This window comes from Pogonomyrmex barbatus, unplaced genomic scaffold (assembly GCF_055798465.1).
Source record: "Pogonomyrmex barbatus isolate J1 unplaced genomic scaffold, ASM5579846v1 scaffold2, whole genome shotgun sequence".
Taxonomy (NCBI): domain Eukaryota; kingdom Metazoa; phylum Arthropoda; class Insecta; order Hymenoptera; family Formicidae; genus Pogonomyrmex; species Pogonomyrmex barbatus.
The window spans coordinates 24466507-24482266 of NW_028297116.1; the positions used below are offsets into that span (position 1 = coordinate 24466507).

Genomic DNA, 15760 nt, shown 5'->3' on the forward strand with positions numbered 1-15760 from the left:
ATACATTTAATTATTAAAAGAATGTTTAAAAGAATGTTTCATATAATTCAAATTTTTTAAATATGAATTTATTATCATAATCTTTTATTTCGAGTGCATAAAATAAATGATTATAATTTATTATTTATTAATTTATATTACGTTATTATATCGTAATTTTGGTGATCGCCGTAGATTTGTCGAAAACAAAAATGATCAAATAAAATAATCTGTTCATCATGCGCGAGTGAGTAAAATACAAGTGATCACTTTTTCTGTGCAAGAATAAGAAGAACAAACAATGTTTTGTTAGCGACTGATAAATAGTGTTACACACATACATACACATACATACACACACACACACACACACACACACACACACACACACACACACACACACACACACACACATACACACACACACACACACACACATATATAAGATGTCGTAAATGATCAACTTGCAGTTTATCTTACAGCAGTAGATCTTCCAATACCATATTCGTCGTTGATTGAAACGCGCGTTTCCAACTGATCAAAAATCATCTCAGAAGATTTAATTAACAATAATTGCATCATAAATTAGAAGACTCATTAGAAAAAGAACTTTATAATTAAAATAAAGAATCACGAATGACGAAAGTGAAGAACAAATACTAAAGAATTTTAAACGCATATTTCTGTGAAAAGAAGAAATTTAATTTAAAAATGTTGAGATTTAATTATCACTTTTGTATGAGTATTTATAAATTAGACGACTGATTACAGAAAAAAATTTCTAATATATTTTAAAAATTCTTGTAATTTCAAAAAAACTATAAATATATGAATAAAATTCAAGAAGAAAAGTGCACAAGTGCTAAACATTTATTTATCAACAATATTTTACATATTATAAAATAGAAGACTAATTAAAAGAGATTTTTAAGCAAGGTGAGACCTCGCAATAACGATCAGGAATAAAAATAGATTTCTGTAAATTATATTGAACATTTTTGTAAAAATCAAAAGTCCGATAAAAGGAAATATATAAAATAAATTTTGGAAAATTAGAAAATTGATTGGAAAAATAACAATCGAGAATGAAAAGTTGGATTTCTAGAAAAACTCGAGATTTTTATAAAATAAAGATATTTAATATGAAAACGAATATTGAATGCTGAAAAGTGTTTAAAGTGTTTTAAATACTGTAAACAAATATTCGTATATAATCTGCTATTAAAAAATTCAATATTGAAATGAGCATTGTATAAGTGAGTCATGAATAGAATAAATGGCAACGTGTTAAGGATGGACAAATCTCTATCGCTAGGTTGCGGAGAAGAACAAAAGTTGATAGCACCGATTACACCGACAACATCAATGATCGTACAAGTGACAAAGAATCCGTATTCTTCCAGGTAAAGCGAACAAAACATATTTGACTTTTCCATATAATTTCATCTGGGAAATATATAAATCTCTTTATAATCTTATATTATAACAAAGCTAAAATTCATGATGAAAATATCACGAGCAGTACGGATAATATTGGACATATATTTATTTTTATGTATAATTTTATACAATATAAAATTTTTTATTCATTAATAGATTGCTATAAAAATTGTCTTAGGAAAAGTTTCACAAATTAAATCTAAATTTTTTAAATATTTCAAAGAATTAATCAAATGCAATATTTATAAAAATAGTTATTTTGAGCTATATGCACATTTTGTTTCTATGAATCCGTACTTTTATTATTTTCTTCCATTTATTATATCATAATATATAATGTTAAAATATAGGAAAAATAATTATTGTATATATCCTAATTATTAATTAGTTGCTAATTACAACTGCAAGTATTTTAATATTAATTGCAGTATTAATCCTAACAGATAGTTATTAAAAGAAGATCTTAATTTTAGTACTTCAATGTTCTAAACAGATTGTTTCAACTCTCATGAACAAATTAGGAAGAAACATCACGTTATTGAGAGAGAAAAAAAGAAAAAAGTTTTTTAAAATATTATTCTTGTTTAGAAGAAATATTTCTTTTTATATTAAATAACAGAATGTGTGTGTGTGTGTGTGTGTGTGTGTGTGTGTGTGTGTGTGTGTGTGTGTGTGTGTGTGTGTGTAGGTTGTTCCCGAATACATGTACAAGCGAGCGAGAAGTGATTCCTTTTGAAAAAATAAGAAAAATATAAAGAATAAAATTTTTTTCGTTTTCGGCTTAGTTTTCGAGATAATCAAGTTTGGATATTCGTTTTGTGTTATACATACTAACGGCTAAAATTTGATTTTCTTTGCATTTTCCAAAAGATTTCTTTCTATTCTTTGTATCATTCTCCGTTCCAGAACTCTATGATTAGGATATCATTCTCTATAATAACAAACGGTAGCAGATAAATTTCTGTGACCCATAGTTCAGATTATATCAACGTATTCCCGATTCATAAGTCATCGTCGTGGCAAATTAACGAAAACTAAGTGTTCACGATGAACCGATTCGACTAACATACCAAAAGTTGTAAAACATTGTTTACAAACACAGACATTATGCGTTACTGTAGATGAATCATATCTTAGCCGTAAGCGCGTATAATATGGAATGAATTTCCAAATTTGATTATCTCAAAAACTAGTCGAAAGTATTTTATTCTTTATATTTTTTTTATTTTTTCATAAGGGATTACCTCCCGCTCGCTTGTACATGTTATTCGGGAACACCCTGTGTATATATATATATATATATATGCATGAATATATATTTTTGCAAAAACTACTTGTCCTTTATGATAATACTAGTTTTGCTTGTAATTTTGTAAAATTTTAGAGTTTATGAACGATTTCAGAAGTGGCTAATATTTATCTGTTCATCAACTACTATTCTTATCAATATCTTGTGATGCTCGATAAGCGGCTTAACGATTTACAATGGTATCTTAATGATAGATTGCTCAAGGTCACGTGCTAAATCGCTCATAAGAGATCAAATATTAAAACAGTGGCTTTTTATCTCATATCACATAATTCTGGATTATTTCAGATAACTTAGGCTGTGTTCCGATATTTACTGTCAATACTGAAAATATATATAGTTTAGGTCACGTATATTATAGATTTTCAGTACTTGCAGTGAATATCGCAACGCAGCCTTAATATGAACACAATATGAACCATTTTATGTACCTTTAATAATCTTTAATAATGATTTTGGATAAATATATACGTTTTGAACGATTAAAAATTTTTCAAATATATTCCTATTTACCGCTGTTTTTCTTTTCTTATGAAAATGTGTGTGTGTGTGCGTGCGTGCGTGCGTGCGTGCGTGCGTGCGTGCGTGCGTGCGTGCGTGCGTGCGTGCGTGCGTGCGTGTGTGTGTGTGTGTGTGTGTGTGTGTGTGTGTGTGTGTGTGTGTGTGTGTGTGTGTGTGTGTAGTGCGCGCGTGCGCGTACATGTATCAATTTTTTTTAGAATTATTTGACATATATACACATATATACACATATACATATACGCGCGCATATGTATTGTAACGGGTAGAGTTAGGGTAATGATGCGAGGTCGGGCGAGATTCGAAGATAAAAGTTGCAGAAATAGCAGATCTCAAATAAATTGAACGAATTTAGATTAACAAAGAATCGCTTCAATGTTAACTCCGCAAAGCACAGTTGCTCTGATTGAACAGAAAGTCGTATATAAGCCCAATGAATTAACTTACTAACCATGATAATATTCTCTCTCCAATTTCTACTTGGAATTGATTGCCTCTCGCTAATTCTCATGACTCTCTTGCTTCCGACGATCGTCGACTCCCTATATTCCTCTCCGCGACATCCCCTCTCGTGATTAGCCACACGAAAATACATTTGAAATTTCTGTTACCATACTTAACATATCATGTTAATAACGTGAACATATTACTCTGCTTTACATATTTAGTTTATATTTAATTTCCGTTATAGGTCTCCTCCCCTTTTTTATTTGACGATGATAACATCGAATAAAAACTAACTTAATCTTGCTTTATATTGCGCGTCATTCACTGCCTATTTATTTTACATCGTCATGTTATATTTCTGCATTTCGTATCGTTAAATTCTGCCTTTAATATATTGCTTACTATTTATAAGTTTTTATATATATAATAATTATATCACACAATAATTATATCACAATTTTACTCTTTTAGGCTTACAATATTTCTTTAAATTTGTCCTATTATTTTATATGTCCTTTTATTTTTGTATAATTGTCGCATTCGCAATTGATACGCATTATTGCTGATAATTTTAACAATTATGTATGATTCTTCGTATAAATAAAACAATTTTTTAATACATTTGTCAATCGCGCTTAAAATATGTGGTACCCTCAACAACACTTGATCTCCTAATTCTAATTTTATTTTATTTATATTTTTAGGCGATACTCCTTCTTTCTAAATTTATTTTTCCTAAATACAATTTCGTATTGAGAGGTAACACATGAGAATTCGGATTTGAATGATTTTTTTTATTTCGCAGTCAGGATTTTTGTTAAATTACAATTCATATAGAGTGAATCCCGTGTTATGATGAGTGATTATGTTTAAAATTCGCTTGATTTGATTAATAGATTTCGCCCATGTCGTATGCTTTTTAGAACACAATGTTCTTAACAGTCTTCCCAGCTCTTTCATTACTCTCTCTATGGGATTGGACTGAGGATGACGTATCGACGAATAGAATAAATTATTTTTATGTCCAGTCTCTAATTTTTCTTTCCATATTCTCGAGGTGAATTGAGTCACTTAAAATTGCTTGTCTTCCGATATTTAGAATGCAATGACTTATTACTATTATTACTTTAGTGACGCACGCACATGCTATTGCTTTTTTTATTGGATATAATGACACATACTTAGTGCGTCCATCACAAACAAATATTGCATACTTGCTATAAACACTGGAAGAGGATCATATAAATTTACTGTTATTAATTCTCGCGGCATCAAAGGTATTATCGCTCGATATTATTCCAACATTGCAACATTGCTGCAGGTTTAACTCTTTGACAAAGATCACATTCTTCAATTATTTTTTAACATCTTCATGCATTCTTTTCCAAAAATACATATTATTTATCTATATATTTTAGAATTTTATAAACACCTATATGTCCCAGTTCATAATGTATTTGCTGTATTAATTTCTTTGTTATTATTGATAGTGCGACTAGTCTCTAATTATTCAAAATTCGAATCTTTAGTTTTTTGAAATAATATGATCTGACAATTCAAACAACAGTTATCAACAACATCATTATTATTTTTATTTTTCTCTATTATTACATTTATCCTCTCGTTGCAATTTGCTAATACTTTTCATTTCTTTCTTTAAATGAATTTCTGGGAACATTCTATTATTCTACCGACTTTATTATCACTATAAAATTATCTTTTAAAAAAAGGTAAAAAAGGGTGTCAAGTAAATTGGACGTTTGAAAAAAAAAGAAACTATTGTATCAAGTTAAAAAATAGAATCTAATTGACAATATGTTTTTTTTTTTAAAGAAATAGAATCTAAGTGGTACGTATCTTTGTATCTTCATTGGAAAATCTTTTTACTCCAACCCATGTGGTAGTAATTTTAATTCTTTAAAAAAAGTTATGTTACGAAATTGCTATATCTAACTTAATTCTAGTTCATTAAACTAAAAAATAAAATCTAAGTGCTAATATTTTTGTGATCTTTGTATTCATTGAAAAGTCTTCCTATTCTAACCCAAATGGTACTAGCTTTAATTAAAACACAAAAAATTTGTTTCCACATTGCTAACTCAAATTATATCATTTGTCGCAGAAATCAGAGGATACCTGCATTAATGCTTTCTTTTCCTCGTGATTTAGATGTTCTGTTCGTAGCAATTTTTGTAAGTATTCCTGCCGTGATTGTACAGTACGGCCGTTGCTCTCGTGTAACGTGAGCAACGTCACCCAGCTGCACGGCGTCTAACGTTACACTCGGCAACGAAATTAAATAGTTTCGATAGTTGTATTAATTATACTTATAGGGCAGATAATCATCGGGTTCTACTAGGCAACTACCAATAAATATTCCTGGTTCCGTTTCTTCAGGTTTCATTATACATTTCCAATCTGATTTTGACTAGTAATAGCTTGCACAATAGTTTCACTGCGAGGCGTTAGAATATATTTCTGGTGAGGATGCAATTTTAGATTTACGCTGCCTATTCGCAATATTTGCATGATTGCATTTTGCTCGGTGTTTCTTTAAGAAATCTATGCTGAGAATTCCTTCGTAAGCAACTGGGAAGTCATCTTTTACCATATACATGGTGTATCTTATTTCCTCTTTTCCGAGGATGATCATAGCTCGAATCTTGTCGAGAGTGTGGACTTTGTGTCCTGTTACGCCAGTGAGAGAGTTATTTGTTCCTCTCGTACTGGCGTATTCCCTTTTAAGTTTCCCACTTTAACAAGTGTTAGGGTAGCACCCGTATCCAATAAGAAATTAATTTTTCCTTTTTTCATTTCCTTTATTGGCAAGATTACCAGATCTAGAGTAACGTTGCCTTGCTGGTTATCTGAGCTATTTGATGCTCTCGCACGGCTTGCGTTGTCCTTATCTTCCTACTTTTCTCTTCTTCTACTTCGCTACTGAATGATAATTCTGCGTCTTCTTTGTGTTTCGTTTTCTTTTGCTCTTACCGTAGTATTTACTTGTCCTCTTGTTTCTTTCTCTTGTCTCGGTCTTACTTGTTTTCTCTCTGATCTATTGGGTTTTGACCAACATTCCTTTTTATCGTGCTCCGCCTTTTTACAATTTACGCAATATTTTTTCATCGCGTTTACACCGATGGGTTTTTCGGCTCTGGGTAAAGAAAATCGGTTCGTGTACTAGTTCGACAATCTCATTCGATATGTCCGATTTTTCTGCATCTTTGGCATTGCGGTAATTTATTTTTGAGGGCGGGTGTGCGTACTGTATTCGCTTTTGCCCAAATTTTCTATTGGTCCTTTAAATTTCTCTTCCGCGCTTGCGCCAGCGATGGCGTCTTGCAGCTAGTTATATAATGTTGTGATCGTACCAATAGTTTTATTTCATCCAATAATCCGAGTTGAAAATTGCATAAAGCCTGCTGCTGGTTTCCAAGATCGCTCGTTCTATGTTATTTCGATCTTCTATCATGGACGTATAGCTCTATAGCTAGTTGTCCGTACGCAATCCGAACGCTCTTGCCGATTCTCCGTTTTTTTACTTTAGCGTATTGAACTCTAGTTGCAAGTGTGTGGTACTTTTTTTGCTAAGATAGCAAACTTCTAGTTCTCTTTTCAACTGAGCAAAGTCGCATATATCTCGCGTTTGAAAATCAGTCATAGCTCTGCCTTTTAGTTTAGTGCATAGCATCGCTTCTAATAGCGTTCCTTCTTCCATCGGATTTGTATTTTTCATAGCATATGATGCGGCACTCAAGAATTCCGGCAACTTATGAGAGTTCCATCGAATTCCGGAATCATATCGCGAGCTTCTTTTAATCGATATCCCGCTACGGTCTCGGGTCGGTTTCGTATGTCTTCGAATGTTCGTAGGTTATGTCTAACGGTTCGTCACGGGATTGTTCATTATGCATTTGTGCGAATCGGTTTTCGTTATGGTCGAAAATCGTAATTTCTAGTCGATCCATTCGTTCTTGTAGCGCGCGGATTCCTTCTAGCAACACGTCTAATATTGATTCATTGTTTGATTTTGATTGCTCTACCCTTCTGCGTGAGGGGCCTGCCGAAGCTCTAAGACGTTTTATCTCCGCGTCTATTTCTGCGCGGATTATTTCTGATTCCCGAGTTTCCTCGCTACGAGGTGTACGTAATTGTCGTTCTGCCATGTTTCTATGCTCGAAGTTGCGCGGAACCGTGTAATATTCTTCCGTGTAATATTCTTTTAAAACGCATCATAAGATGTTAATGAGAACTCTCTTCGTTGAATTTTGGCTCACGTCCTTTTCTTCGTTCTAGGATGCAGTCTATGTTCGTCCACTGATTCCGGTATTAAGCTCTCGTCTACGTCGTTGGACGGAAATACTCGCTCAATAACTATGTGTGGATGGAGCACCGGCTCTCATCCGAGTGTCGTGTTTCTAAATTTCAACGCACTCTATCACGGATATCGCGTACGGACTACACGCACGGGAATGACAGGATTTCGCGCTCTTTGTGTTCGCTCGCTATATAACCACGATATATTTCTAAGGGATCGGTTTCTATTTATTTCGCCATCCAACATGAATGCTATTGCTTGCTTATACTATTTTTATTGCGATACGATTTTTTCACTTTTCACAGTATCGCTGCTAGCTTCATGCTGCTTCGTGTCGTGTGTTGTCGTATGCCTTCTCCGGTGTCACTGATATGCGCTCGCTGGCTGCTCTATCTGTCCTTGTAGACTGGTGTCGATGTACGTTGGGCGATGCTGGCTCGCTGCTCTGCTGCCGCTGATAGCTGTAGGGTTGTCCTAGGTCGGCACTCAGCTATTCTTTTCGTACTCTTTCGATTGTAGGCTTGTTATTTTCTAACGGAGCCTTTTCCGTCCGCTTGTTTTCAACAGGTCTTGTAATTCAAGGAAGTTTTTTCTTCTGCCTGCAGTCTTGAGGCTAATACTGCAGATCTTATGAAAGTTGCCAGAAAAGTTTTTTTTCTCTTTTTGCCCGTTTTGTCTACTAGGACTTATCCTCGATTTCTGCTGGCTCGGTTAGCGATTATCCTCTCAGATTGTATGAATCGTGGGAATAGTGTCGACAATCCCACCGCTGCCATCAAAATGTTGTAGCCCGGATTGGGTTACAAGATTGTAATTAGGGAAAGTCGGGTTCGCCGAGCCTTAGGAGTTAGAACTCCGAGCAGGATCGTAGGTAGAAGGTTCTTCTGGTCAAATATTATTACTCACTTTTGTTAAGTAACTGATTTATTGGTACTTCTTGATAATGACGACTTCTTGATAATGTTTCGTGTGAATCTCGCTATTACTGATAACAACTGGCCATGACGAGGTACAACTGCCCGGTTACGTATTGTGACTGCCCGCTCTCGGGGGATTTAGCGGCCGTTTTTATAGTATTCTAGTAGTGTCGCGTTATAATACTAAATCGAAGCATATATGGTCAAAACGGCGCGCTCTCGCAAATTCCTCGTTTGCGCTCTGATTTGCAGGCCGGCGTTTCCGTAGCACCGGCTATTCCGAAATTCGAGAATGATCGTGAGGATAAGATATAATGTGATAAGTGGCAAAAATAATGTAAGAAGTAATTCGGGCTACAACACATCTTTAGTTCGAAATATTGAGCGAGTTTTAATTGTTCTGCGAAATACATTTGTAATGAGCTATCTCTGAAAATTGCCTTTCTTGCCATTTTTCTTTTATTTTTATTTGAATAGGCACTGAAAAAAATGTTGCAGCCTATTTAAACATTGTAGGACAGTTATGTCATTAGTATCCACTTTGTTTTTATAAAAGCTGAATTTCAGTTTTGCCCATAGCACATATTTTGATAGATGTATATTCTTTACATAATTTTGAGAAGTTAGGTATTAATTTTATAACTTTAATCTAGTTTAAAGATCTTGAATATGACTTTCAATAATGTAATTGAATTTAATGTGTGATATGATGTTTATATGAATCTGATATATAAAGTTATATTATATACAGGAGAATCATAGACTACTTGCATCGCGAGTGTTGCAAGTGTTGCAAGTTTCGAAAAGCTTCATTCCTCACACATTGCATAATGCATATTAGTAAATAAATTATTTTAAAAAATTATTTTTAAACTAAAAAAATTATTTTTAAAAGAATTATTTTTTCTTCAAATTAAAATACATTTTATAAAATATTTATAAAACTTGTTTGTTTTGTTGCATTTATTAATGTGTAAAATCTACGAAAGATTATTAATTTGTGAATCTTTTATAAGTAAAAGTGTCTTTTATGAAATTAGTTAATAGTACGTCACGACCTTCCCTCCTCATCTCACAAACTTTCCCCTCTCCAACCCTTTTCCCTCTTCAGTAGATTGTAAATTACATTCATTCTATATACTGGACGAATTTCTACCTATAGATTGATATAATCCTATAACTAATAAACTTGTGTCCATAAGAATTATGTCGCATTAATATTTAAGAAATATTTATTATATAAAAAAGTATTAATTATATGCGTTATATAAAAGGTTTTAAGCATAGGGGTGCACCTCAAATACAAAAAATGCTTAAAACTATAAAATGCATGATATCGTGCAAACATACAAACATACCCTTTATAAACTTATCTTTAAAAAAAGGGAAAAAAGGGTGTCAAGGATATAGGGACACGCTTGAAGAAAAAAATGTAATTAAAAAATAAAATTTAACTAGCAATATCTTTTATTTTAAAAAAATAAATTCTAAGTGGTACGTATCTTTGTATTAAGAATTGATATCAATAATTGACACCAAGTTATAATTCTAGTATAAAAATTGCGTTATTCTATTAAATCCAAATAACACGTATTACTTGTATAAAAAATTTGATATATCAATAACTTAGGCGTCAAGCTATAAAAATTGAATTACCTTATTCAAGTTACATATTTTACTTATATAAAAGTTTTGATATAACTATTTATAAAAATAAAATCCATATAATAGTACTTTTAATTTAATTAAAAAAATTAAAGTTAAAAAAGTTAAAACACAAAAATTAAAATAAAAAATGAAAATCAAAAAAATTAAAATAGAAAACAAAATTAAAAAATTACAAATTTAAGTTAAAGACAAGTTAAAATGCAAAATAAAAAAGTTTAAGACCAGTCTTTCCTGTAGTTTGTTGAAAAAGTTTAAGTTAAAGAAAATAAAAACAATAAAAAAGCATAACATAAAAAAGCATAACATAAAAAAGCATAACATAAAAAAGCATAACATAAAAAAGCATAACATAAAAAAGCATAACATAAAAAAGACAAGTATAAAATTAGTAATGGTCAGACGCTTCTTACGTAAACATAATGGGCAGTCAGGAGTATAAAAGCAAAATAAATTGAATGTGTAAATGGTATATAATTTGTCGGCGATAAAATAGATACATGGATAAAATTATAATTAAAAGTAAACAAAAAGAATAAATTCAAATTAAAAATAAAAATAAAAATAGTTCATACCAATTAATGACTAAGAACACAAAAGAATAGATTCGTCGATGGTAAAACAAAACTTCAGTATGTGACTGATGACAACAAATTCAAATTAAAAATAAAAATAAATTACAAATTAAAGATTAAAAACACAAACGTCATTTCGACCTTATATTAGGTCTTCTTCAATGCGGTAATACAGCGCGATGATACGAAATAAAGACAATTAGCGACATAAAATATATGTGCAAAGAATGTCAAGTACAAACGGCTATTAACTTAAAATTAAAGGCATGATCGTGCAGCACTAACCGGCTGGTGCGCGCGAATGTAGTGTCCAGTACGTAATCTTATCATACCAGATGCTCTCATATTGCGTATTGTTGTGGTCCGAAATATGTGTAATCGCTTCGAATCTGATCGCTACCAATCTCGGTCTTTTTTAGTTCTCGGAATATTTTCCATGTTTAGATAGCGCGGACAGTCCCCAATGTACGAGGATAGTCTGAAAAGTCTTTTGAGCCTAACATAGAAACAAGTATTATATTTTTTCGGTCAAATATAGTTTTATTTTTCAACATAATCTCCTTTTAAGTCGATACACTTTTCCCATCGATACTCTAATCTCTTTAACCCCTCCAAATAGTAGTTGGCGTCTTGCTCCGCAAAATAGGCGTTTACGTATGCGATGACCTCCTCGTTCGATGAAAATCTCTTCTATCCTCCAAGCGAAATTTTAAGCTTAGGAAACAGAAAAAAGTCGCTGGAGGCAAGATCTGGTGAATACGGTGGATGGTCAACAAATTCGAAGTGCAGTTCGTAAATTTTGGCCATGGCGACCGCCGAAGTGTGAGCAGGTGCGTTGTCTTGATGAAACAGCACTTTCTTCTTTTTCAAATGTGGCCGTTTTTTTTGCAATTTCTGCCTTCAGCTTATCAAGTAATGATGCGTAATACGCTCCCGTTATTGTTTTACCTTTTTCAAGATAGTCGATACACACAATTCCGTGACTATCCCAAAAAATAGTCGCCATTACCTTCCCAGCTGATGGAACCGTCTTCACCTTTTTCGGAGCAGGTTCACCCTTTGCAGTCCACTGTTTTGACTGTTCTTTTGTTTCTGGAATGTAGTGGTGGATCCAAGTTTCATCTACAGTTATGAATCGACGCAAAAAATCTGACTCGTTTCGCTTAAACCGCTCCAACAGGGCCTTGGAAATGTTCATTCGAATTCGTTTTTGGTCCAAAATGAGCAAGCGCGGCACCCAATACGCGGATAGCTTGCGCATATCCAATTCTTCGGTCAATATATGACAAACGCGTTCTTTCGATATGCCCATAGCCTCTGCTATCTCTCTAACCTTGATTCGACGGTCGTCCAGTACTATTTGGTGAACATTTTCGATGTTATCAGCGGTGGTCGCAGTTTTTTGGCCGTCCCGAACGCTCATCATCAGCCAAGCTGGTACGACCACGTTTAAATTCAGCTGCCCATCTTTTTATGGTTGCAAATGATGGAGCAGAATCCCCGTAAACAGCGTCCAACTCGATTTTAATTTGCGCAGGCGTATTGCCTTTCAAATGTAAGAATTTAATCACGGCACGATATTCAATTTTTTCCATTTTTATAAAAACACTGACATCGACTGATACAAACGACTGTCAAACAACAACTGAGCATCCAAAATGATTGAAATTTTTATAAAAGTCTTTCAAAGCATATACTATTGTAGTACTAGAATGGTTTTGACGAGTAACGTCATCTTCACGTTAAGGCTCAATACTTTTCAGACTACTCTCGTATAATGCCAGAGTGTGGAAAGTCATTAGTGAGAGACCCAAGTCTTCACCTAATTTTGACGACAATGTATTGACTAAATTGTATTGCCACCTAATGTATTTGAAAGATAAAATATAGAAGATAGAATTGATCTTAAAAGAGTCTCGACATTTTTGAATTAGATAAAACAATGCGGATAGCTTGGAGACAGTCCATATGGTCAAATTGTAAAGACAGATCGGAGCCATGGATAGTTAATCTCAGAAAGAAATTCACGAATGTGTCAAACACAATTATCGTCGCTGAGAAAGATCGAGATGTTCCGTTAAGGAATTTTGTGAAAAGGAGGGAGTATGCTTAGGAAGCCGGGGATAGGTTGAGGATGGGAAAATAGTCTCTCGGGTAACAATTTCGTGTTACTTTGTTTATTAATTCCCTGAGGCTGTTTTTTAATGTGAATCATTTCGGAGACAATCCTTTTGTTACATGACGGTTCTTTGTCTAGAATCCTGATATTATCCCAATCAAACTCATGTTTAAAATTCATTCTATGAATCGAAACCATAGATGGGGAGACGGTAAGTTTTTTAATGTCACGGATATGTTCATTTATTCTAGTTTTAAGTTGTCATTTGGTTTGTCCTATCTTGAGCACAGGATCGTCCCCATAATGTAATGCGTACGGAACAGATCTTGTGCTATGATGCGTTGTAATGTTAAAAATTTGTTCAATTTTATTTATGTGGTTAACCCATGCAGAATGTTTTTTATAACAAAATGCTCGCAATACTCTTCCAAACTTTCTCATTATCCTTTCGATTGGATTTGATTGCGAATGTCAAATTGACGAATATATTACTTTTATGCCCATTTTCTCTATTTTTGTCTTCCAAATTTTAGATATAAACTGAGTATTATGTCACTCAATATCGATTGAGGCTTTCCATTTTTTATAATATAATCTTTAAGAAATTTCCTTAGACACGACGTATTTTGAGAATGCATCCATGATAACGAACAGATATTGCTTTTGATTTCAGAAAAGGACCATATAAGTTAACTGTTACTAATTGACATGGTGCAGATGAAGTGATTGCACAGTATTCCCCTGTCATTGCTACGTTATTAGGTTTCGTTCTTTGACATAAGTCACATTGCTTTATTATTTTCCTAATGTAATCTTTGTGCATTCCTCTCCAGAAATATGGCTTATAAAGATATTTTATGATTTTATAAATCTCGACATGTCCTAAATTCGCGTGTACTTCAGTGATCAACCTCTTCGCAAATTCATCGGGGATTATCAATCTTCAAACATTTGCAAGCCTTGACCTTTGAAATAATACACCGTCTTTAAGACAATAATTTACTACTTTTTTATTTTCTTTGATATTCTGTATTATTGTCTTTATTTCGTTATCTCCTTGTTGCAAATTTCTAATGTTTTTAATTTCACCTTTTAAACTTGCCTTCGGAAAGATATTGCACAAATATTGTATATTGTATATTGTTATGTTCTGATTATTTTTGCCTAATCTTATTATTTGTTTCTGTAAATTTAATATTGTACATTCATCATTCTTTGGTACTAACTGATTGTTTAACAAGTTTCTAATAAAAAAAATCAGCAACTACGTTATCTTTTCCTTGACAATAGTGTGTAGTAAAGGAATACTGTTGTAGCAATAAACTCTATCACATCATTCGAGAGTTATAGTACGATGTGGATATAAAAAAGGTTAAAGCTTTGTGGTCAGTAACGACATGAAAATGCTGTCTCAATAAATACATCCTAAATTTAATTACCGAATATACGATCGCTAATATTTTTTTTTCTGTTGTCGTATAATTTATCTCATATTTTGTTAAACATCTGCTAACGATTGATACAATTCTTTGGTTGTTCTCACTATCTGATACAATACTCCTGAAATACCATTATCACTCGTGTCAATTTGCAAGAAGAAAGGTCTATCGGGTATATAATGGTAGAGAATTACTGTTTTTACAAATACCTCTTTTAATTCTGTAAATGCTTCTTGACATTTTGTTGTCCATTTTCAACTATTTTTACTACTTAATAATTCTTGAAAAGGTTCTATTAATGTTGCATATTTTAGATTAAACCTTCTATAAAAATTACATATGCCTAAAAATTGTTGCAGCTGTGTCCTATTTGCGGTGTTAAAATTTTGTATTATTTTTATTTGATCGGGATCGGGACGTCCCGATCAAATAAAAATATCCCGTCTCTCGATAAAACGATATCTAAAAAGAGAATCTCTGTACAACAAAATTTGGCCTTTTCAAAGTTCAATTTAAAATTGTATTTATTCAATCTACCTAGCAACATGTTCAGGCGTTGTAAATGTTTTCGAAAATTCTTTGATGCTATTAATATATCATCAATATAGTAATAAATGAGTCAAAAGCATTTTCTAACATCTTTCTTACTGCGTGCATAAATGCACTACCTGCGGTTTTCAAGCTAAAAGGTACTCTACAGAATTGATATACGGCACCATTATATACAAACGCGATAAATTTTCTAGATGCGGCCTCCAACGGAATTTACCAATACCCATTTTTCATGTCAAGACATGTCATAAATTGAATTCCTTCCCAAATAAGAAGGAAGGATGTGCGTCACGGTGGGGCCCGACCACAAACCAGTCGTGAAAACTCGTAATTATTTTGCGAAAAAATACCACCTCAGCCAGGAATCGAACCTGGATCTCCTGCTTACCGGGCAGGCATCTTATTCCTTCGATCGAGGCATGTGATGATATTTATAACAAATAACGTTTAGAATAACACATCAACAATACAATGATACACA

At 33.0% G+C, this 15760-nt stretch overlaps 1 protein-coding gene across 8 annotated transcripts in view; it reads left to right on the forward strand.

The window, feature by feature from the left end:
• The window catches only part of LOC105429627 (Inwardly rectifying potassium channel 2), a 241099-nt gene that overhangs the window by 100486 nt on the left and 124853 nt on the right, over positions 1–15760 (forward strand). Inside the window, exon 1 of one of the 8 annotated variants that reach the window (XM_089076428.1) lies at positions 1295–1382. The exons of the other annotated variants lie outside the window; for them this stretch is intronic. Coding sequence (XP_088932554.1) covers positions 1345–1382 — 38 coding nt within the window. The 5' untranslated portion in view covers positions 1295–1344. Of the gene's footprint in view, positions 1–1294; positions 1383–15760 lie in introns of those variants that run through there. 8 annotated transcript variants of the gene reach the window in all.